We start from the raw sequence: 24,632 nt of genomic DNA on the forward strand, positions 1-24,632 counted from the left end.
TTTTGTTTATTCATATCTTTTTCTAACTCCGTGACTCAAGGAAACACGCAAGAATTCCAATGTACCTATACTGCTGTGTACCTGTGCAAATGGCAAATAAAGTCTATTCTATTCTATTTGTGGGTTATCATGGTAGTATTTTACTGATCTGAGCCGCCTGAGACTGAGTTGCTCTGAATGAGGAACCAGAACTAAAATGATTGTTTGCATCTTAAGTGATATTTTTTGCATTTTCAAATTCATCCCACGGACCAGATTGGACCCTTCGACGGGCTGGTTTTGGCCCCTGGGCCGTATATTTGACACCTGGGCTGTAGATGTTTAAAGAACAACACCGAGTTTTCATTTATTTAAAAAATATTTTAATGCACCATTAATAAAGGGTCCAACGCATTAATACAAGAGAAATATTGCAAATAATATTAAAATAATCATCAAATTAAAAGGAGAAACAATAAAAAATAAATGAATGGAAGGTATGTACAGGATTCCTCATCATGGAGAGAGGAAAAGGAACAACATATTTACAGCTCGGAATCAGTGTGTTTCTACGAGAAACAAACACCTCTACAATATTTACATGTACTTCTTTGTTTTTTTTTTTCTCTTTTTTTTTTTTCTTCTTCCTTTCACGTTTTCGTCCTGTAGTAAAGAGGGTTGGTTTGTACTGAAAGGCTTCCGTTGCAACAAGAAATATCTTACACAGCTTTCCTGTTCGAGAGGGAATAAAACAAGGATCTACTTAAAAGAACTAAATTAAAATTGAACTTTGGACGGCCAGAGCCATATGAAACAGAGACACAACAATCCTTCTCCCAGACAAACACAGCTTCTACCTTCCACCCAGCTACGCCGCTAAAGTCTACGCAGGACATATGTTAGCTTTAAGCTCGTAAAGTTGGAGGGAGGGATGAAAACGGCCCACGAACAGGCCAAACTAAACTAAACCTGTAAATAGGTCTGAGCTACTCAAATAAACGTGCCTTTTTAAAAGCATCTGTAGCACACGGGGGTGACTAAGATGAACACTGACCACACATTTTAGCGGAACCTGCAGGGGTTTGGAGGAAATTCTGCCTGGACTGCAGGAATCTGATATTTGGAACGGAACCATTTAAAGCTGAGCAAACAACTAAACACGAGTTCTGAGAAAACTGATCTACAGATTCAAAGCCTGAAAAAGTGGCGTTTCCGTTCTGCTGTTAGCGCAGACAAAAGAAAAAAAAAACAAAAAAACAACTAAAACACACTTTGAGCTACAACTTAACAAACTGAATACCGTCGGGGTGGTTTTAAAAACAACTTGAAACGAGTGGAACAGAAGGATAAGGCAGATCAGAGGTGGATCACAGGTGACAGAGGACAGCGGGTGGATACACTGAAGGTCATTTCACTGTAAGATACTCACAGCGAATCCAACTAAAGAACACAATTCATAACAGCAATAGTAATATTATTATATAATACTATGAAATGAAAATTTAAAAAAAAAAAAAAAAAAAAAAAAAAAAAAGCTCCAAAACTACCTTCACACTTCCAATCTTGCATAAATGAAGACCAAATTTATTGAAGTTTGTCATTTTAAAAGTGCACCCGTTACAGGCGCTTTTAAAAACCCTGAATTCGTCGGATATTCCTGTGCGTCTGAGTGCGGATCAGTGGGAGTGGGACAGCGTTCCAGGCCCCGGACTTGAAACATCCATGTTCTCTTCAGTCGTCGTCGTCTTCCTTCAAACAGACGTTGGCCTTTGGAGCCCGGCTGCATGTATGTAAGTATTAGCCAATTAAATACTGCCACAGGAGGGGGGGCGCATGCGATGCACGGAACCCACCCACCCCCCACTCGTAAAAATTCACATGCCGAGTTTCTGTAACCGGCGTGTGAAAATGTGAAGTGAATTAAAAGTGTGAGCGAAAAGTGCAAGTGTGTGCGTCTCTGTTTCCTGGGTTTTGTGTGGACAGCTGGGAGGCCGTCCGGAGGTGGGGAAAAGGGGGAGGGGCCAGTGAGGTGAGGTGTCGGGGGGGGGGGGGGTGTCTGGTGAGGGACGGGAAAGCCTCGGCTAGTTGAGTGTCCCGCGGCAGTTCTCCGTCCCACACAGACAGGGGATCTTGTTGTCCTCCAGGGGGAACTTGTAGTCGTAGGTGATCTCCTCGTTGACAGCGATGGCCTGCTTCGAGTAGATCACGATCTTTTTCTGGGACTCGATGGTGATGACCTTGGCGTAGCAGTTTGGCTAAAAGAGAACAAAGCAGCGAGAGACCAATGAGACACGGGTTCAAAGACGAAGCTCCGCCCTGAAACGGTGTCCGGCGCTAACGTTAGCAACAGGAACCGGAGACAGGAGCAAGGTTCTGATAGTTTTGGATTTTTCATTCTAGTTCAGTTTTATTTAGTTTGGACTTTTTTTCCCCTCTAATTCAGTTCGTTTTAATTCGTTTTCAGAGCAGGTTTGCTAGTTTTTATTATTAGTTTTTGTTATTTTCTAAATGCTTGGTTTTAGTTTAGTCGTCTCTTTTCTCCTCTTCTCCGTCATATTCAAATAAATCCCAGACAGGACTCTGGAAACGACTGGAAACCACAAGTGACGGATCGTCAAGTGTCGTATGGTGTCACCAGATAAAATTGCTCGAGCAAAATAAATCGTTTTCGTATCAATCCGACATTGACAAAGACGAAAACTGAGGGAATTTTACCCCATAATTTTTATCCGTTTTATTTAACTTTGTAAACACACAATACAGTTTTAGTTAGTTACTGTTTTTTCTTTTAATTATAGTTTTTATCCATTTCAGTTAACAAAAGTATTTTTACCATTCTAGTTTTCGTCATTTCGCTAGTTTTCGTTAACGATAATAACCTTGGACAGGAGGCGGATCAGAGCTGAGACGACGAGCAAATGGAAAACGTGGATAGAAACATCTGTCATGGTTCCTACAGGTTAAATGTAAGACTTTTTAAAACTGCTTAGAACAGGATTTAATGCCCATTTCACAGCCACACTGGCAAAAATTCAAGACTCCTGGAATTCAGGAAAATTTATTTATTTATTTACGCCAACGCTTTTTGTTGTTCCTAATTTCAATATAAATTGTCGTGTTGGAACAGGTGGAACTGAGTTGACTAATGTTACTTTCTTTGCAGTTTGGACATCGAACAGACATTTAAACTTAACACAGTCAACAACTTCATCCTCCTCAGACCCAGCTCTGGGTTTTCTGTCCATATTTGTGGACAAGAGTTTCACAACTTCACACAAGAAAAAAAAAGAAAAGAAAACCGTCCACCACAAAGGGCATTCCATAAAAATTTTCAAAACTGCATCTGAAAAAACTGTTGCATCATGTTTCCAATATAGGCACTGATTTAATAAAAAACAAAAAAAAGCTGGTACTGTGCTGACATTTCCTGGATCTGAGGAGGTTATAGCAACATAATGTAAGACCTACCACATCGTATTTAATCCCTTTTATAGACTTTAAAGACAGATTTGTAAATTCAGGCCTTTTAAAACCCTGCAGGAACCCTGATCTGTGTTTTATTTACATTTAAACTGAAAAGATGAGCTTAAACGAAATTAATGTGTTTGCAACCAACCAATCAGAATCAGAATACTTTAATAATCCCAGGGGGAAATTGTTTGTTATAATCGCTCCATTCAAGAACAAGAAAAGTAGCAGGAAAGAAATGATCAATACGACAATAAAAAATATACATATAAAGCTCTAAATACACACACACACGCACACACACACACACACCACTGCCATTGTTAACAGACAGATGTATACACTTTACATCCTATTATGGTTTATTCTTTTTACCTCTTATTTATTCTTGTTCTATTTGTTTTACCTCTTTTTTAATTAGGTGAGAGAACCTGCGTCTCACTTCTGTGTATGTCCTGTGTCCTGTGCATCTAGTGAACTGACATTAAAAACTTTGTCTTTGTGCATCTTTGTCGGCTTCCAGTGAACGTGTGTGTGGATTGGACTCACAGTGCAGCAGTGGTTGATGAATCGTGCCAGGTTTCCACACTTGGTGGCGTCGATAATTGTGTCGTGGTCCACTCTGAACAAGTAGCTGCTCCCGATGCCCTGCTGTGCGTACCGCTTCTCCCGATTGTCAGCCACCATCTGGACACACAACACCGTCACTCACTGACAATACGCCAACATTACAACAACTTCAACAAATGTGATAAAAACTGTCCTTTACTTTCACGTTTGACTCTTCATATCTTTAGTCATACGGCAATTCCACTCTATTGTAAATATGTATATACTCTGTATAGTTCATATTATTTTTATTTTTTTTTTTGGATCTTTATACACGCACACTTTTTCTTGCACTTTATCCTGTTGCTGCCTTGACCATTGAATTTCCTAATTGTGGGATCAGTAAAATCTAATCTAATCTAATGCCCTGGAGTTTGTGCTGTGCTAATTATGTCTATTCCATTCATGCTGCATTTGGCAGTTATTCTATACTCAGTGCCAACGAAAACGCAACACTTGAATGTGTTTTATTGTTCCTGAGCTGCATCAGTATGTTTCAGTTTCACCTGTATAAGATAATCCCAGACAATTTCTTAACAACCTGAGACAGGTTGAGGTATTGTCACGCTTGAATGAACTTGTCTGCGTTCATAAGACTTGTTTTTCTCATTGCTCAGCAATGAACTGCTCAACTTAAGGAACTGTTGTCAGTTAAGGAGTGGTCATGTTCTGTATATAAAGGCAAACTGAAAAGCATGAAAATCATTTGCAATAACTCAGCGATGCCCAGACTGACACCTGACCACAGATGCCATGCTATGGGGCTCCTGGAGGCCGGAATCTTTGCTCAGCAGGTGATGCGCCGTTTTGGATGCAATGTGTCCACCATAGTCAGGATGCAACAGAGGCATGAAGAAACTGGCTCAGCTGCAGACAGACCTGGTCCTGGACCAGCACGTGTGACCACGCCACAGCAGGACCACTACACTGAGCTGCAGAACCTCCGGGACCACTTTGTGACTTTTGGTTTTGGGGGTCCTTGAGTTTCTTTCTTTATCCTTATTTTTTGTCAACAAATTTGGATGTGATTTTTTATTTTTACTGTACAGAAACGGCCTATGATTAATTCCAAAGAGCTTATGGAATAAAAATCCTCATCGATTTAAAAAACATATAAGAATCTTCAAGTGTTGCGTTTTCATTGGCACTGAGTATATAATGGTGTTATATCATTGTATATTGTATTAATATATAGTATATTATTACACAATGTATTTAATGTATCGTAAATTGGATGATTATGGAAAATGCATTATGATATACAATGTATAATACAGTGTAATATAAAGATGGGAGTGATGGAGGTCAGTGTATCTTTTGATAATTGGATTTTCATTTCAGAAACAAAAGAAAAACTGGTGTTTAATTGATTTTCACTTTAAAATAAAGGAATTAAAATTGGATTTCAAGGCATTCTTTTTCAGTGTCAAAACAGATAAACCAAATTTTAAAAATGGATTGATTTTCGTTTTCTCTTTCTAATAACAAAAAAGGAGGTTACTACCTGACAGAAATGGAAAAAGACCAAAAACGTCTGGTTGTTTTTTTCATTTTCTGAGACCGGATGTGTTATTTTCAAGGAAAGAGTGCTAATGTCATCAACGTCCCAAAGATTCTTACGAACGATGGGTTTGAACGAAATCTGGACATCGTAGACATGTTCCCTCCAAGAATGTCTATGAACTTCAGATTTCGTACGAACTGGAAGATTCGTACAAACCCATCGTTCGTAAGAATCTTTTTGTCCCTCCATATTTTTCTGTCTTGTTTTTTTTGTTTTAAATGTTGCTATTCGAAATAAAAAACACACAAAGAAAAAAACAATAAAAATCATTTGCTACATGAACAAATATTTATGGGATGTGGCATGAAAGCTGTGGCTTTAAACCCAGCGTTTCCATAGTGACTGATGCCGTACCTGTCTGATGTTTTGGCCCACGTACTCGATGACCATCTCATCAGCAGCGATGGGCTCCATGGCGAACAGACCCCATTCATGGATCCTGCTGCGTCCGAAACGAAGCTTCTTTTTGCGGAACTGCACGAGGAAAGTAGAGTTTCACTGAGACTGTTCACATACACACCGATACTCCGATCATTATCTGATTATTTAAGTGACCGTATAAACACTATAATCTGATCTGTTTTAACAGATAACATCAGTAATCTGATTATGAGAAATCAGATTAACACACCTGGATTTGTCCCCAATACTCCGATATTTTCCTGCATGTTTACAGGTTAATCTGATTTATTTTGTTCTTTTACATTCGCACATGTATAAAAACAATTACAATCATAGAAAACAGAAGTTGTGTTGTCAGACATGAGCAGAAGACAATAACAGGAAGTTTAAGTCTAACATCACTATGCTCTTATGTACTCTGAAAGAAGTCCAATAATGGACTGGAGCGTCTAACCCAGGTTTATGATTATCGCATTTTCTAAGTGCATGTAAACATGTCCAATCTGATAATTACAATTAGAGGTCGACTGATATGGGTTTTTCTCAGACCGATGCCAATTTTTAAACATTTGTACAGCCGATGTCCGATACCTACAGCTGATTTTTGAGGTTGACATTTAAGGCAGATTTTTTTTTTTTTTACAGCACATTTACAGTACATGTAAAATACAATTGAAACGCCCTGATAATTAAGATTTTTATGCAGCGCTATAAATGAAATTATTAGTAAACTTACATGTAATATTCTTTTAACATTTATTGAACTTCAAGTGCTGCCCACACAGGTGCCTGATCAAATATCTTATAACATTTTTACTGTTGATCAAATATTGGCTTTCAAAAAAAAAATTAAGGCAGATGGCCGATATTGGAAAAAAAATCCATATATGGGTCTGATATATCTGTCTACCTCTAATTACAATTATCCGATTACTCCCAGTTATCGGATGTTTACAGTCATGCAAACAGACTCAAAATAACTGAGAAGGACTGGATTCAACAACAAAGTACGATGACCCCGAAATAATAACAACCTTAAAACTTTGATGAAACACCAGCATGGAGTCTTCACTGGGACAGATAAACAAGTGTTGGTCTGTTTGTACAACTAGACGTTTATATTGGCTTTAATAAAGCCGATGTGTGTACATGTAGAGGTCACATGTAAACTGTCCAGAGTGAATGTACACTGTGTCACTGCATTTATCAGATTTCCAGTGTAAAACCGCCCCAGCCCATAGTTTGAACCCAACCCCTCCTTTGGGTGTTTCTGCTGAAGATCTAGGTCAGTTTGCGTTCAACACGTATTTATGTAACTTACCACAAAAAGTTCAGAAGAAACAGAAACACAGCCCATTTTTAAAGGACAGAAATATGCAAACTAACAGCTGTTTATATCCATTACTGTCCACACGAATAACACACTGCATCTAGTAATGACTGAAGAATATGACAAAACAAGGCATTTCTCACTATAGTTATGATAATTAGAATAATACTTATTAATTTATGGATAACATCATGCATTGTTTTTGTTTGTTCATAGTGACCTTGAACTTTAGCCAAAATAACCTAATCAGTCCTTCTTCAGTCATACTTGAATTCTTTCAAGGAGTTCCTGATATTTCATGTTCTCAGGCAAAAAGAGATAAAATAATAATAATAATGATAATAATAATAATAATAATAATAATAATGATATATTAATATTTTTCTTTTTTTTAATACTACTTAAATATTTTACATTTCTTTACCTTGTCATACAATATGTCTCTAATTTGCACATACCTCTATCAATAGAAATATGTGCAAATTAGATACATATTGTATGACAAGGTAAGAAAATAAATAAATTATATATATATATATATATTTTTTTTTTAAAAATATATCTGTATTTTATTGTGTCGTATATAGTCGTACAGTACACTGTTGCTGGCAGAGACCACCTGTAATGACAATAAAGCCCATTCTATTCTATTAATAATAATAAATTGCATTTACAAAGCACTTTTCATTTAAAGGAAACTCGAAGTGCAACAGAGAAAAGGAAAGTTGAATAAATTACTAAAAGAAATAGAATACTACATGTAAAATAGACTATAATAATAATAATATATGATTTCATGAACACCATAAACTCTTATTTATTGAACAGCCCATCAGTGACACTTTAATACTTCACCTCCAGAAAAGGATATGAGTCTAGAAGTGTTACTGATGTCTAAGAACATGTGTCGACCACGATGACTCAGTGAAAACCACACACGCAACATGTAACAGAGATAACTGAAGTAACAGCAAAAAGACGCCAAACTAATTAACTCCTGGCTCCAGCGGTTTGGCAGCGTTTTCTCTCTATTTTGGAGTCAACAACATGTTGGGAAGTGACATGTTTCTTTAATATGTTAATGAGACGGGGCTTTGATCAGTCCTCAAAGGTGGCGTTGACAGGTTTTTCATAAACCGAACCCAGGATTTTGTATCTTGGCAGTAATTTACCAAAACCTCAGAATTAGATCCAACACTTTTGAGCAGTACTGGGTCCACATGAGCAAACCTGTGTACAGAGTATGGTACAGGAGACACTGGGACTGGTTGTACCTTAAGTTGGTTGAGTTTGAGTAGGTCAGAGTCCATAACAGCCGGCGTGCCGATCACAGTGAGGAGGCGCCGCTGCTCTGAACGCCGCTCCGATAACAGTCGGTTGGTTCCCTGGAAGGAAGCGGACAGACATAACATCATGGATCAGTGAAGTAGGACAATATAAACTCAGCTTCTTCTGACTCCTTTTTGGACATAAAGCATTGTTCAACAGCCTCGATGACATAATTATACACTGTGTACATTTGTTTTTTGACTTATTTCTTTTGCTATATTGGAGTGTCCTGTTTAAAATGGCCTTTTCTTTTGCACTTATGTTCAACATAAACTCTATCTGTTATCACATGACCTTGAACCATCACAGACTGAACCAGGGTAGAACTCTGTCCTCAGTCTGGAACATGAGTGTGAGTGAAGTTCATCTGAAACTGGGTGAGATGTAAGATAAGACAGCAAGGAACTGTAAGAGGAAGCTTTCGGTTTTTACAGCGTAAGCGGAACTAAATTTAGTTTCAGCGTGCAGTCCAGTAAGACACACAACACCAGCAACAACAAAAACTATGAACTATGTGAACACTAAAAAGACTGACTTATGTGTTAATACATCATGTCGTTGCCTCATAGCATAATTGCCTAAGTCATACACAAATGGACAAAAGTATGTGGACAAGTTGAATTCAGGTGTTGCTTTTCTAACAGGGGTCTGGAATACAAAATAATAATGACAAATATCAGAAGATAGTTTTATATTAGGATACTTTACTTATAATGATCCAAATTTTGATGATTTACAACATGTAAATGATTACAGATATCAATATAGTTACTACTGAGCACTGATAAGTCAGATATGGGCTTTGATATGGGTCCATGTCCTTTGACGTTGAGTGACCTTGAAGTGTCAAACTCAAAGTCACCAATGTCTAGATTTTAACAATCTTTTCCTAAACTACTGGTTGGATTCATTTCAAATTTTATATGCATCTTCACTGGGACTGTGTCTACAAAGCTTTAATATTAGGATAAATATCATTGCATTGGTTAGTTTGGTTTAAATTGTTATCTTTGTTTCCAAAATGCCTCAGAGATGGGTTTTACGTAATTTCTCTCAACATTTTTTTTTTGTTTTTTTTTAACCATGACTGTGACTTTAAATGTTCTTATTCTAAATTTCTAAAAATATTTTTCCTGCTCTGACTGTAAATGATATTTTTCTACCACAACTAACCATCTACTTTCTTCACTCCCATTAAACTTTAAGGAAATATTAATGTTTATAAACTACATGGACATAAATATTGGGACACATGTCTACAGCTGTAAGATGTCCTGTTCATGATGATTTGAGATAAAAACATCAATATTAATTATCAATATATTTCTCTCAATACATTAGGACATTAGTCATTATTGTTTTGTATCCCAGACCCCTGTTAGAAAAGAAACACCTGAATTCAACGTGTCCATGTACTTCTGTCCATATAGTGGATGACTATATGAGGTTAACTATATGTCAGATCTTATAAGGGCTGTGTTTAAAAGACACATTTTTAAAACAGTACTGGTCCAGGTCTGGTGGTATCCAAGACCACTTATTTGAGTTAAACTGTGGGTAATTACCGCAGAGCAGGGACGTCACAGAATCAGGACAAACTGTAATAATGCTCATAAAAGCAAAATAAAAATATAACATAATATGGCTGACTAACATAAATCATCCCGCTAAGTTTCACACTAGTGGCTTTTCCATTGGACATCTGTGCAAAACTTTACCGATATTTACCAAATGTTGAGAAAACAGAAGTGCGTAATGATGCGATGATTTGTTTAATTATTATCGCGAGATGACATGAGAAGTCATTCCATAAACATGGCAACCAACATAAAATTCCTGTTCATTTACAGATATATTCATAATTATGATATATTACCCCTCTATCTAATACTAAATTAAAAAATGATTAGGTTTCCTTGTGCTTCTACAAATACTGCACCATGTTTCCTATAAAACTCTTCTTTGCTTGTTGTAATGTCAGTCAACATCTGTTTTTGTTATTCACGCAACTGGAGTTGCGGAAAAAGGTCTTTCCATCGTAGTTTTGCTTGATATACCAACTGCATTATGCCCGAAAAACCACCTCTTGCCAGCACAAACACTTTTCATCAAAAAACAAGAGTTTTGGTGAAATTGTCATTTTTCCATTAGGTAAATTTTTATGTGCAAGTTATATTCACGCAATTTGAGAGTATCTGGAAAAGTGACTACTGTCCTCTCTTTTAATGCCTCTGGTTTATTCCAAGTTCTGCTGAAACTCCACCATAAATAACTGCTGCACTCATATGACTTACCCTTCTGAATAATACATACTACAGTGCGTCATACCCTTTGAAAACACTTCCACTGTTTTACTCCAAACATAGAAAGATCACCAGCAGGTAGACAAACCCACAGCTGCGTCTACCTGGAATTAATAAAGACTGTACAGTGATTACAACTGAAACATGCTGAGCTGGGTTTGAGCTGGCTTTGAAGACATCAAACATACTGACTAGGCTGAGCTCCAGTAACATCTCACTTTCTGCTGAATCGGTGACGACTCTGAAAATATTGATGCTTCACCAAACTGGGAAGAATGAAAACTGTGTGAAAAAAAAGTTTTCTCCATGGTGATAGAGACACAGAACAAAGTGAAAATGGAAAACATGTTGCTTAGTAAGCCGAGCTCTGCATAACAATTCAGGAAAACAACCCTTGTTTGCCTAAGTTGACCACATTTTCCACCGTTCCCGACTGACAGAACACAATGTAACAGCGTAGAACGATCAAACTAGACACTTAATGAGACCCATTTAATGTTCATTTGTACCATTACAAACTCAACAGACACCATTATATTTATAAGCCAAAAATAACCCACACTGCTACTAGAAATGACTGACATTGCTAAAACAGTCATTTTCCTTTGCTTTATGTCAGTTTTAATAAAAGTGATCCGAGTTTGCAGAATGACATTAACCCATAAAGACCCAGTGCTACTTTTATGACAGTTCCCAAATTAATTTTTCTCTATATTTAAGTGATTTATCACCATTTATTATAATATTATCCTCTGAATTTTGCATTTTGTCAGGAAAAATCAGGTATTTTCACATACTGAATTCACTGATCATGGAGGTTTTCACAAAAGCTCACATTAAAGCTGAGGGTTATTATATCAGAAACAGAGAAAACTGAAGAAAAAGTGACTTTTTCAGCAAAATATATCATTAACTGATTATAAAAACAAGTGTCTCCATCCACTGTCATTGATCCAACTCCATCGGTGACTGTCTTTCCATGGTAACTACAGAGCCTCTGAACATCCAAATGGGTCATATCTGATAACCATGAAAAGATGAATAACTGTATTTTACACCAATTACTTACATGTATTGATAAGATTAGTTGATCAACAGGTATTAAACAATTTCGATCAGTAGTTAGTTTTAGTTGCTTGTGGATATTTGGGTTTTTATGGGTTAAAGTTGTTGAAATGAGCTCAAAGTTAAACTCATGAACGCAGCAGTAACATTAATCCAAAGTCTCCGGTGGAAGTTTGGGTCTTTATGGGTTAAACTTACAACGGGAAATAGTCGTGAATGTTTTTCTGAAGATGGAAATTTTTTCCAATGACTTTTCCTAAGAACTGGAAGCGTCGTTGGAAAACCAAACGAGCCTGACCGCACACCCACATTTTCCTTGGGAAGCTAAAAACAACACAGCTTTACAGTTCTACGCATGTAGGAACATAAGAGAGGACACCCACCGAACTGTCCACGTTCTCCACCTCCCGTATGACCTGCTCAGGTAGGTCCAGGTCCAGGTACACGTCCTTCTCCTTGCGGCTGATTGCGTAGTAACCCTCACTTCTGGCACAACCTGTTACGTGTTCGCGAAGCTGCCCGTCCACGCTCTTCTTCTTACGACGGGGGTTCGGCAAGTTGGTGAGTGGAGCAAAAAGGTCAAGGACAATAACAGCAAAAAAACAAAAACAAACCACAACTGTACAAACACACAGGAAGTATTTTAAAGTGTACCTGTACTGGTCATGATTAACACATTAATTGAACTTTATGTTTTACTTATAAGCAAGAGAGGCACAAATTCAGTTAATAAAGGCTCATTTATACTCGCTTTACGTATGTAAACAGGTATAGCCATTTCTAATGGTGTCTAGGGTCACTGCCTTCATAGATGCGTCCATCACATTAGAATGACTGTTTACTCAATCAATCCACCAGAGGGCGCTGCTCTTAGTTAACATACTGGCCAAATACCACGAAGAAGAGTAAAGTATATTGAAAAGAGCAAAGTCAGTAACAAACATGGCAATGACAGGAGGTATTATTAATGTGATACTAATGTTGATATTGAGGGTAGTTGTCGTAAATATGTCTGGGATTAGACCATCATGAGACAGGTTAATTTTACCCTATTGATGATGTGTTGTTGTAATAGTAACCCCCCCCCCCCAATGTCACTCAAGTGTGCATGAACAGTGGTACAGCTACAGGCGCCACTGACCTGATGTTTACACTAGATCGATAAATAGGAAATTTCACACACTTTTGCATGTCGGTCTGCATGCAGATTTCCCCCCAAAATGCACATCTAAACACAAATTTAAAAGTGAGAACACAACGTCACTTTTGTGTTCTCAGTTCAGATCGTTCAGGCTCCCACAGAGTTGGGTGTACTTGACTCCACGCTACATCATAACCAAGAAAATTTGCTACAGGTACCCTTGGAAAATGACTTCACGTATTATGAAGGACCCCACCCACCCTGCACACAGCCTGTTCGTCCACCTTCCATCAGGTATGAGACAGCAGCATCAGAGCCAGAACCAGAACCAGAACGCTCCGAAACAGCTGTTACCCGGGCGCAGTAAGACTGTACAACTCAAACCACAACTGAACAATAACCCACTCCAGTGCTGCTCATTACATGCAAATATAGTAATACTACAACATAGCGATGCAATCTACTTACACAAAATAAAGTGCAATTACTTTAACATAAGATGAAATAGTCTGTTTACATTTCAGCCACTTCTTCTCTTCTATGTTGATTTATTATCTGCACTTTGCTCTGTTTTTCTATTTCTATTTTAAATGTGTGTGTTTCTTTAAATGTTCATTTCATTTCACTAATTGCATTCATCATCCAGCGTTGAATAACAATAAAGAATCTTGAATCTTTAAACGTACAAAATCAAGTGTATAAGGCTTCTAATAACACACTAGTCACACAGACTTCATATTTCAAACCAGCTGATAGTTGATAAGGATATTCGTGTGGTTGACCCAGTGAGTGTCGTTGAGCCAGTCGGAGCCGTGGTCGTCCTGTAACAGCTTCTCGTACGTCTTCTTCAGCAGCATCAGGTCTTCTCCATCCAGGCCAGAGTTCCAGATGTCGTACAGGATGGTCATCTGTTCAAACTCACTGCGGTTCTCGAACTTCACGGCCAGTGGCTCGGGCGCCGGGATGGGTTTGGGCCAGCGGTGGGACGTTACCCCCGCCTCCTGGAGAAAGAGGCGCTCACTCTTCCGGACCTCTTCAACCACCTCGTCTTCTGTGTCTGAACTGGTCAGCTCCCCAGACTCCAGCTCCTCCACGTCCACGTCTTCCTCCAAATCGGAGTCCTGCACAGAAAAGGTCAATATGACTACCACTGACCAATAAAGTTACAGGCACTAAGGCTACGTTAAGGTCTGTAGAGCAGTTTCCATTTCATTATTTTTTGATGTTTGATTAGTTTTTGATATTTTTCATTTAAAAATATTTGAAACTAAATTTTGCTCTTTGAGTATGTTTAAGATGGCATTTAGACCTCTCCAATTATGTGTAATATTTGTCTTAAACTTGTCTGGTTTAAAAGTTATGAATCAAAAAGTAGTGGGCTGTCCATCCGTGAGCCCCTTCATTTCACCCTCATGTTAACATCCTTCGACACTGTAATGGAAAGCATCACTACATGCAATATGACCTCGGGGTATATGGATCCTACAGTACAGTTTAGGTTAAATAACACGAACAGTCAGGAACATTTGGTCCTTCTACCTGTGGCCCACATTCCATACAAACACTTTCTTTTCTCCCTTTGAACTCTACTCACCAACCAGCTCAAATCTGACTGTGGAAGTGTCTTGTCCTATTGGTTTATGATTATTACTCTTAATGTTTTTGGGTTCCATATTTCATCTTTTTTCTGATGTTGCAGTATCTATTGTGGTGTACTGTTGTATTGTTTCATTATTCCAGTAATATGGTGCTCTACAGTTCAAACTTCCCCAAGGATAAAGGACATTGTATTTTAATTGAGGTTATTGTTTATGACGCTCCTGAGATAACACTATTACTGGCAGCTCATTTATTCAAAAGCAAACTGTTACTGAATCTATGAGGGAAAACCCACTGTAAAGTCACACTATAATTATCACTTTCAAGTCAGACTGGACAGTTACAGTAGAAATGCACAGTGACACGACTTTGCTCTTCCCAGAATCCACTCTGTCTCATACAAACAGCCTATATAAGTCCTAGAACTCAAACATTCATTGTTTTTAAATTTGATGTACGATTTCCTGCAGGAAAAATGCATCACCATCACGGAAACCAACAATTGTTACAAAATCGACTCATACGTCACAGCGGTCGTGTCAGACAGGTTGTGACAGACTGTTACATACGACACACGTCCATGATTAAGACAGAAACGATTTTCAGAGGAACAAACCAGACACATACCTCTAGTTTTCGCTTCCTCTGTTTTTTTCCAGGTGGCTCCTTGTGTTTTTTTGTGTGCTGAACCTCCACATTTTCTTTGTCTTTTCTTCTCTTTTTGCTCTTGTCCTTCTCCAGTTCTAAACTCTTGCCAACCACGTTCTTCTTCTTTGACGACGGAGGTAAAACTGCGGCCTGGCCTACATCCTCAAACTCAGACTGCACTCCCATTCCATATGCTCCTGTATCTCCTCTGGATGGTAACGCTTCTCCGATGACCTCCTCTGGTGCTTCAAGAACCCCTGAAATAGTATTGAGGTCTGCTGGCAGCAGCACAGACGAGTCCTGTTTAGAGGATGTTCTTCTGTGGCCTGTCGGTGCTGACAGAACAGGGGGTTTGCAGTAGTTGTGCTCCATAAACACCATCACACCCTCTGGGGTCATAACCAGAGCCAGAGACTCTGGGGAGAACATGTCCTCCTCCATCTTCTGTTCCTCTGCTTCGTCAGATGTTTCCGTCTCCTCTGAGTCCCCTGCTTCAGGGTCCATTTTCAGAGCGATGTCGGCCAGTACAGACAGGTCGGCGGTCTGAGCCGAGGCCAGCTGCAGGAGGCTGGACGCCCCCAGCTGCTCTCGGAGTCTTAACCGATGCTCGTTCTCCTCCTCATCCTCATCCTCCTCTCTGAGCGAGTGAATAGAAGAAGCAGACAGGCTTGTCGTGCGAGGTCTTCCTCTGGACCGTTTGTTGACAGGAAGTGGTGCAGGTGCCTCCTCGAAGGCCATCCTGCACATGGAGGCATGGTCCAGTGGCAGGTTCTGCACAGTGCGACACACCATAACAGGAGGTGTCGGGGGTTTTGAGTCTTTGCCTGAACCCCGTTTGCCAGACAGTTTGGTTGGTGTAGTCTGTGGAGACACAGGGAGTCCCCTTTTGGACTCATCTGAGTCTGGGGTGTGTCCGGGGGGTGGGACAATGAGAGCGTTGCCCTCACCTGGTTTGGAGGCGAAGGGGAGCAGCTGGATGCCCTGAGTGGGACGGGCTGAGGTCGGGGTCGCAGTGGTGGGAGACTCTGGAGGTCTGACGGGGGACAGGAGGAGGGACTCGTGTGAGGCTGGCGGAGACGATGGAGCGTTCAACTGTGTTTTACTCTCAGCCTCGTCTGTGGAGAATGACACAGTCTTCCTGCGTTTCTTAAGTGGAGGCACAAGAACAATAGGTGACGAAGGTCGTGGGTACGGGGGAGACGGAGGGCGCTTCGTAGGTGCTGCTGTCGGCTCTGTCTTGCCGTCCTTGGCTTCACCTGAGAGAAGAACAAAAGCTTTGAATGTCTGACTCATAACCAATTTTTACACATTTTTAAGTCTTGTGACAGGAGGAAGAGACGCCAACTACAGCCAAACATCCTCCAGGCTATTAAAAGGTTATTTGTGTGGCATGAGTCAGCTGTTGTGTGTTCTAATTTAGTTTTGGGGAAAATGCCTTAAAAAAGACTGGCTGAAGGCCAAGAGTGAACTGGTGATTGGTTCCTTAAATATGTGTATTGACAAATATGGAATAGTTGACATGAGTTTGTCCTATATATAGACAGACTTTGTCATTAAGATTTGCATCAAAATGAAATTACGATGCAATGACTCAGTGCACAACAGGAACAATGACAGTATTATACACAGAAGGATAAATATTCAAAATAGAAATATACAAACTTTTGAACGAAAAGATAAATAAGAACAAATATTTAAATATACTGTATGTAACCCAACTTGAATGGAACCTGGTTCATGCTGTTTGGTGTCAACCCAGAGCTCTGGAAAGGTATTAAAGAAGGACACATGACAATATCTTGTCACTTTGGTAATTATTTTTGACATTTTGTGTTATTTTTTTAAGAGATGAAGTCGAAAGAAGAGTGAACAGAAACCAATCCAATCCCTTTAATCTCACCTACATTCAAAACACTTCATAATTTCCGCAGTAGCATAATTTCATGTAAATGGAAGCAAATTCAAAATGTACCAACCTGTTTGAACCTCTGCCTTTGAAGTGATGTTGTCCCTAAAAAACAGAGAAACAGAATATTTAACCGACACCACTTGCCAATAGATTCCTGAGGACATTTTACCTCTGACAAACACAAACTTCATACCTATCACTGTCTTTCTCGGTGGTGCTGTCGATGGTCGATTCGTCCATCGTGTCCGGACCCTCGCTCTCAACCCGCTCTCCTTCCTCTTCATCCTCATCCTCAGATGAAGATGAAGAGGAGGAACCTGAAGAAGAAGAGCCCTCAGAAGATGAGGAGAGGCTCTCATCATCGCTGTCGGCGCTGATGGCATCGTCTATGAACAAAAAAAGACCGATTTAAGTGTAGCCTTGACCAAATGTACCAACAGACAGTAATGAAGGGACTGTTTGTGATTTACCGTCAGATTCCTTTTCACTTTCTTCTTCGTCGTCCTGAACATAGAAAGGATCATCATCAATACACAGGAATAAGACAGGAAAACTAGAGAAACTTCAGGTACAAAGATCACAGTGAAATGCTGCCACCTAGCTACAGTAACATGAAAACACAGCGATTCCTCTCAAATGTGCCAATATCAGACTATTATCACTAAGCAAAAGGAAAACACACATCATGACATTGTAGCAGTGGCAAAAATACTGATGTTATCGTCATTCTTTTTTAAGTTTAATTATATTCCCTTTAAATTTTTAAAATACACTTCAAGAGGATTAACTGTTAAAATCTGTAGTATAGTTACCTTTTGTATGTTTCAGTAGTTTTAGTCGTACTCTAGCAGTATATGTATATTTAATATTTTATTCTGTAGCTTTTTGTACATGCCTACATTTTTGTGTTTTGTGATATTTTTATACAGTCTATTTGCTAAGTGTTAAACTGCTAAACAGAAACAGAGCTGCTACATATATAAATAAATCACACCTTTTCAGATGAGGAGCCGTCAGATGTTTCTTCTCCCTCGCTGTCCAGCTCCCAGGGTTTGCGATTCCGTGGCTTCTTTTTCCTCCTCTTGTTGTCCCTTTCAGCTCCATGTCTGTCTGCTTCTGGCCTTCTCCCATCAGCGGCTGGAAACAAGACGACAGTTAATACATTAAAGACAAACAGGCACTGGATTAAGTTGATTCTCTTTGAAGAACGTCAACATGAGCTCCACGAACCTTCATCATCCTCGTCTGGTGGAGTTGATGGTCGAGGCCTCTTCATGTCCTCTTCTTCCAGCTCCTGAGGTTCTTTCCGTTTTACCTGCACATTTGGACCAACAATTATTACACACATTAAACCTTAAGGGTCCACGGTCACGGCCCAGTGACTCAATCACATGACATTTTCAACATGTCATAGTGTCGGAAGTTGGTTACGTAGACCACTGGGGATAACTGCATTTGAAAGTGCAGACTTGAAACACTCTCTCACATTTTATTTGATGTTGATAGAGCAAATACAACTGGAGAGATGATGATTTGAACCCGGAGCAAACAAACGTGAATAAAAGTATGAAAATGATGTGGGGTGGGCATTATATTTCTGACCATATCTTTGTCATTTTTTGTCCTTTTTCAAAACGGAAAAATCCGGCCGGATCTGTGGATTCTAATCCACAGACTGCATTAGCATTACAGGATAAGGGTGACAATGACCCCCACCTGAACCAGATAAGAGAACTGGGAGGACCGGGGGGGTGAGAAAACCGGAGAAAACGCCTAAGATATGCTTTTATGTCAAATATTTGAGTATAGTTTTAATTTAATACAATTTTAATGTTATATATCTAATATTTGGAACCAATATTCACTTTTAAAGTCTTTGAAAAGGTTCATTGATGCATTAAATTATATAAATCTTTCAAATCGGATTTTATATTTTTCGTGTTTTTTGGCCTTTTGTGCTGATGTAGTCGGTTAAAGTGAAAAAATAATAGGCAGATGATATAGATGAAGTTGTGCTGAAAAAAAAAAAAAAAGATAACAAACATGGATATAATAAGTATTTCTTTATATAGTATATAAAGGCAAAATCAAAAGTACTCAAAAACGGCCAAAATAGAGATAAAACCAAGGCAAACTACAAAAATATTCATTCTATTCTGTTGGTAATGATTCATTAAAAACTGTAGACATGTCAGTTCATATATGATTTGATTTTTACACTCTCAAAACAAAGCATCAGTTTTTTTGTGTGCTTTTACCTTGAAGGAAGGCAGTCGCAGCGCTCCACGGAGGGCAAACCCCTCCATCCCACCACTCTTTGCCCAATCCACCAGAGACATGAGAGGTTCCCGAGGACGGTTGACCTTTTCCTCTTTTTTCTCATCCTCCCGTAAAGCAGATACTCCCCGAACCATCGTCTGGAAAGGCTGTGGAGGGAAAATATGTTCAGTTTACAATTCCTGTCTTTTTATTTCTATTTTCCTTGTCATATTTTGTTCAGCTGCAAAGAACGAATACAAAGACAAACTACCATCAAACCATAGAAGAAGTGAAGCTTTGGAAAAAACACAAAAAAGCCTAAAAGGTACATGATATCCTTTTAGACCAGGGATGCACCAATCTGGCTTTTTCAGTTCTGATGCTGATACTGATGCTGGGGCCTTGTGTATCGGTCGATACCCAATAACAATCCGATGTCATTGTTGATTTACAGTCTTTGTAGTGCACAGGTCTCAAACATGCGGGCCCGGGGCCAAATCCAGCCAACCAAAGGGTCCAGTCTGGCCCCTGGGATGAATATGTGAAATGTAAAAATTACACTGAAGATATTAATCATTTTAGTTCAGGTTCCACATACAGACCAATTTAATATGCAGTGGGTCGGATCAGTAAAATACTATCATAATAACCTATAAATACTCACAACTCAAAATTTTTCTCTTCATAAGTGTAAAGATTTTCATGTCATTTCACTGTATTTAAATTAAAACACAAAAAACACAAATAAACTGAACAAATATGAACATTTTCAAATATATCAAGTGCAAGTTTACCGATATTTTCCCTGTTATTAAATGTTTTGTGCATTTGTTGATCCACTGTGATCTGTAAGTTGTAATTTACATGCGTCAATAATAAACTGAGACATAATATTGTTAAAATTGCACTTAGTTTTCTTAAGAAATTTCAGTTTGTTCATGTTATTCACATTGTTTTAAAGGATAGTTAGTAGATCTAAACATTTTCATGATGTAATTTTACTTTTTTTGCTCCAAAACATAGAGGAAAGTTTGGAGTTGACATTATTTATATATTATTATGTTATTATTTCACTGGTCCGGCCCACTTCAGATCAAATTTGGCTTAATGTGGCCCCTGAACTAAAATGAGTTTAACACCCCTGCTGTAGATTTAGTGTTGTGTACTATCTCCAGCAGCAGCGACTGCTTTTGATCTGTTGAGCTGCTGGAATTCCTCGTGCTCCTTTGCGTGGTGCTTCTGCAGGTGCTTAATTAAATTTGTCATGTTGTATTTGGCAGTGGTACCACCACCCCTGCCAACGTTCACTTTACAAGCATTACAAAACTGTAGTCGAGCTAGCTGGTGTGGTGAGGTTGAAATACCTCCAAATTACAGACCCCTTAGTTCACTCCATGTTCCTGTCTATGTTTGCAACCACTCCACTCAACTCTCGGCATGCGTGACGTAGCCCGTGTCACAAAAATTTAAAGGGGTCTTATGGATCAGTTCCTTTTACAGATCCCTGATCCAGCTCAAGACATTTTTATTTAGGAAAGCTTTCGGTTGATGGATTTATCCTTTTTATTTATTTTATGAAATTATTCTTATGTTGTTTTATTGCATCCATTTTACATACAGCACTTTGTGATTTTTATCTGTGAAAAACGCTTTATAAATAAACTTTACTTACTTACTTGATACTGCTGCCGATATCCGATCCTAATATCGAATCAATGCAACCTTATTTTAGACTTTTTAGCAGCAACATTTAAGAACCCGCAGGAAATCAAATCCATGCTCAACTGCATACATGTAGAGAAGATACGATATACACTTCAGGGCTCCAAAATCAAATTTTATCCAATGTGGACCCCTTTTCTTTCACATGCTACAGATTGAAATTTCCCCGCAATCCCTGAATGATTAGTTATGTCTTTTGTATTCACATATGTGGCCACTCCCCTGCTGGACTGGAATGAGGTAAACCTAATTTAATACTAATAAATAATAATATATCACACTTATATGTTCTATACTATTCTATTTTATACTTATTAACATATCTTTTTTTTTAATTTACTCCAATAGGAGCCTGAGATTATGTGTGTAATGAGGCACCTTAAAGGTTGAGATGGACCATGTTTACACTGACTGACCTACATGGGATTGTATAATTGTATTCTTTAATTTTGAGGTACTCTTTGTTTGTTGAGGTTTTATTTTTTTTTATACACATTTCTGTCACTGAGGTTATTGACTTCATATCCTTTCACATACAAAAGCGTGTTGTATACATGTAACCTGTGACTGAAAAAAACTCAATAAAATAAGAGGGGAAAAGAAAAGAACCATGTAGATAAAACTGTTCTTTAAATGTCAAAGTGGAAAGAATAAAACCGCTGAGAACAGTCTTCCTCACCTTGGCCTTGGTCTCTTTCCTGTCCCACCACTCGTCGAAGGTGGCGAAAGCGACGTTCTCCACCATCTTGCGGTTCAGATCCCTCTGCATGATGTTCTTCATTTCCTGGATCAGAGTGGCCAGAACCATTTGCACCGTCGCCTCGTGTGGATTTTCAGCCAAAATGGGCATCTCTTCCCCTGGAGCCCTGTACTCGTCCCCCTCCCCTGGCAGGATGGTGCCGTAGCCCGGCGGGGGCATGTAGGAGGGGTAATGCGGGGGTACGACGTGTGGCGGCCACGCGGAGTGGGGTGGCGGGATGCCGTGGTGTGGAGGGGGCGGGATCTGAGTGCTGTGGGGGTCGGGGTAAGGGTAGGGCATGTGGGGGGGCATGTAGCGGTGGTCCTGGTCATAATGAGTGCCCGCCCCACTGCCTTCTTGGTCCATGTAGGGATGATGTGTGTGGGGCGGGGGCATAGAGTGCAGGTGATATGAGTTGTAGTCGGCGGTGGCGGCCTCTCCTGGGCCGGGGGTGCCGCTGGAGGACGACATGCGCAGCTGGTGGAGGCGGCTGAGCATGTGGGTTTGCATTTGGAAGGACATGGGAGCGCCGCCGCTGTACTGGTTCATCAGCTCCATGGAGGTGGCGTAGTCGTACATGTGGTGTGGCATAGGAGGGGGGTATTCAGGGTGCAGCTCCATGTGGGGGAGGGGAGGGATGCCAGGGGGAGGCGGGGGCTGGAGGGAGTAAGCAGGTGGAGGGGGAGGAGGCAGATGAGGAGGGTAAGAGGGGATGGGAGGGTGCATGGAGGTGCCAAAGTGCTGTGCAGAGTCAGAGATGGGTGGGGGTGACGACGAGGGGTCCGCGGATTGTGAAGGCAAGGCCGCCTGGGACGACGAGGGCGAGGAACCTGAGGTGACGGAGGGCTGGTGGCTGGTCACGGTGGTGATGGTCGTCTCCTCCTCTTCTTCATCAGAGATCTCCATGTCTTCCCCTGAGGAATGGGGGGAGGACTGGAAGGAAATACAGAGGTTTATGTTTTCACTAATGTTCTGATCAGGTTGTTTAAACTCCATGAACAGTGATAGTCGATAGGTCCTCAGAAGCATGAGTCTCTAATTTTGTTGAAGCAAAAAAATACAAACCTGCAAAAATAAAAATTCCAAAAAAAAAAAGTAACTGTAAAATGAACTGAAAACATGGGAAACGCATATTGCTGTAACTTGGGTGCTTTGTTTTGTTCTATAGATGTGTATGTTCTATTCCTGTGTCAATCAGAGAACTGTCATTTTACAAGGAGTTTAAATTCTAAAAAACTGGTACGTTAATAACTGGAGCCACCAACATTAGAAATTTTTTAGCCCTGTCAGCGTTGTATTTTTTCATACATCTAAGCATCAAGTGTATTTTAATATTTTTTTTACTTACTTTGTCCAATATGTTATTAATTGTAAATTTTGTATTGCACAACTTATATTGTACTCGTCTGTGTTTAGGTATCTGAAATTTATGTTTTAAAAATTGTATGGTAATAACCTTGTGCTACCTTTTAGGGTGACAATTTAACATCTGTCCAGGGACTGCAGATGAAAAATAGACATTAGGCTAACTCTCTAAAGCTTCTATTAAAAAAATAACTTCAAAAAAATCCCCGGGCACCTGATGATGGGTCAGAGGCAGAAGACAAATTTCAGTGTGTGATGCATGTTAAAGTGTGTGAACCCCGACTGACAAAATAAACATTTTGTTCTTTTCTATTCTCTGGTGCATTTACAGCAATGTGAATTTATGTACAATGTCCCAAATAAATAACCCAATAAATACCTTTTCTTCATCTGCACGAGAGAATGTATTTTGTATCATGACAAGAATATAATACATTTATATTTGATTATGCATGGAACATTTTTATGGTTTAAAAGAACTTTACTTTAAACATCTAATATGCTATATAGCTGGGTTTTTTTACCTTATTAAAAAACTAAATCTGTCGCCAGATTTGTCGCAATTCATCTGTGAATGATGAGACCAAAACTTTCATTTGGCTCTCGGTCTAACACACTTCGTTCCAAAACCATTGACTAATGAAATTAACACCATCATGTACACAGTGAAGCAAACTGTGCCCTTGACTGTCCACCTGAAAACTAGAAAGAGAACTAGTAGTGATGTAGGTGTTCTGAAAGTACAAACACCCAGACTCATGTCGCAGTTCCATCTTCAGTGTATTAAAATAAAAATAATTTCAAAGTCAACTCTTTAACACATATAAATACATTATACATTAAATCATATTTAGCCACTTGTATTTTACCTAGGAATGGTTCATAGCAATGTATATTTATTTATTATTTATTTTTGTAATGTATTAGTTTGTAGGGCTAATCTCTGAACCAAACCCTGGATTTGGAGAATTACTACTGCCCATGAGAAAATGCAGATTTGTTTTATGGAAGTCGTAACCTAAACATTTTCTCCATGTCTTATGTAAAATAAAATATGGCTGAGTTAGAAAAAGAAAAAAGTGAAAAGGTGATTCACTGCGCTGTCAAGAACATTATAATTCAGCAGAAGAGAACGTTTCCTTTGCTGAGTAGAGTTATGGTTATTCCCTTCATTTCTCAGGGAATTCCATTTTTACTCGTT

At 39.2% G+C, this 24,632-nt stretch overlaps 1 protein-coding gene across 2 annotated transcripts in view; it reads right to left on the reverse strand.

The window, feature by feature from the left end:
• Nucleotides 1-564: 564 nt before the first annotated feature.
• setd1a (SET domain containing 1A, histone lysine methyltransferase) overlaps nucleotides 565-24,632 on the reverse strand; it is a 33,225-nt gene continuing 9,157 nt past the window's right edge. For both annotated transcript variants that reach the window (XM_030141055.1, XM_030141053.1), the window contains exons 8-21: nucleotides 22,007-22,999; nucleotides 19,605-19,772; nucleotides 18,577-18,661; nucleotides 18,341-18,483; nucleotides 17,817-17,850; nucleotides 17,540-17,732; nucleotides 17,414-17,448; nucleotides 15,417-16,693; nucleotides 13,960-14,311; nucleotides 12,433-12,614; nucleotides 8,627-8,737; nucleotides 5,975-6,094; nucleotides 3,997-4,134; nucleotides 565-2,234 (exon numbers count right to left, since the gene is read on the reverse strand). In XM_030141055.1, coding sequence (XP_029996915.1) covers nucleotides 2,061-2,234; nucleotides 3,997-4,134; nucleotides 5,975-6,094; nucleotides 8,627-8,737; nucleotides 12,433-12,614; nucleotides 13,960-14,311; nucleotides 15,417-16,693; nucleotides 17,414-17,448; nucleotides 17,540-17,732; nucleotides 17,817-17,850; nucleotides 18,341-18,483; nucleotides 18,577-18,661; nucleotides 19,605-19,772; nucleotides 22,007-22,999 — 4,005 coding nt within the window. In that variant the 3' untranslated portion in view covers nucleotides 565-2,060. The remainder of the gene's footprint in view (nucleotides 2,235-3,996; nucleotides 4,135-5,974; nucleotides 6,095-8,626; nucleotides 8,738-12,432; nucleotides 12,615-13,959; nucleotides 14,312-15,416; nucleotides 16,694-17,413; nucleotides 17,449-17,539; nucleotides 17,733-17,816; nucleotides 17,851-18,340; nucleotides 18,484-18,576; nucleotides 18,662-19,604; nucleotides 19,773-22,006; nucleotides 23,000-24,632) is intronic.

This window comes from Sphaeramia orbicularis, chromosome 8 (genome assembly GCF_902148855.1).
Source record: "Sphaeramia orbicularis chromosome 8, fSphaOr1.1, whole genome shotgun sequence".
NCBI lineage: Eukaryota > Metazoa > Chordata > Actinopteri > Kurtiformes > Apogonidae > Sphaeramia > Sphaeramia orbicularis.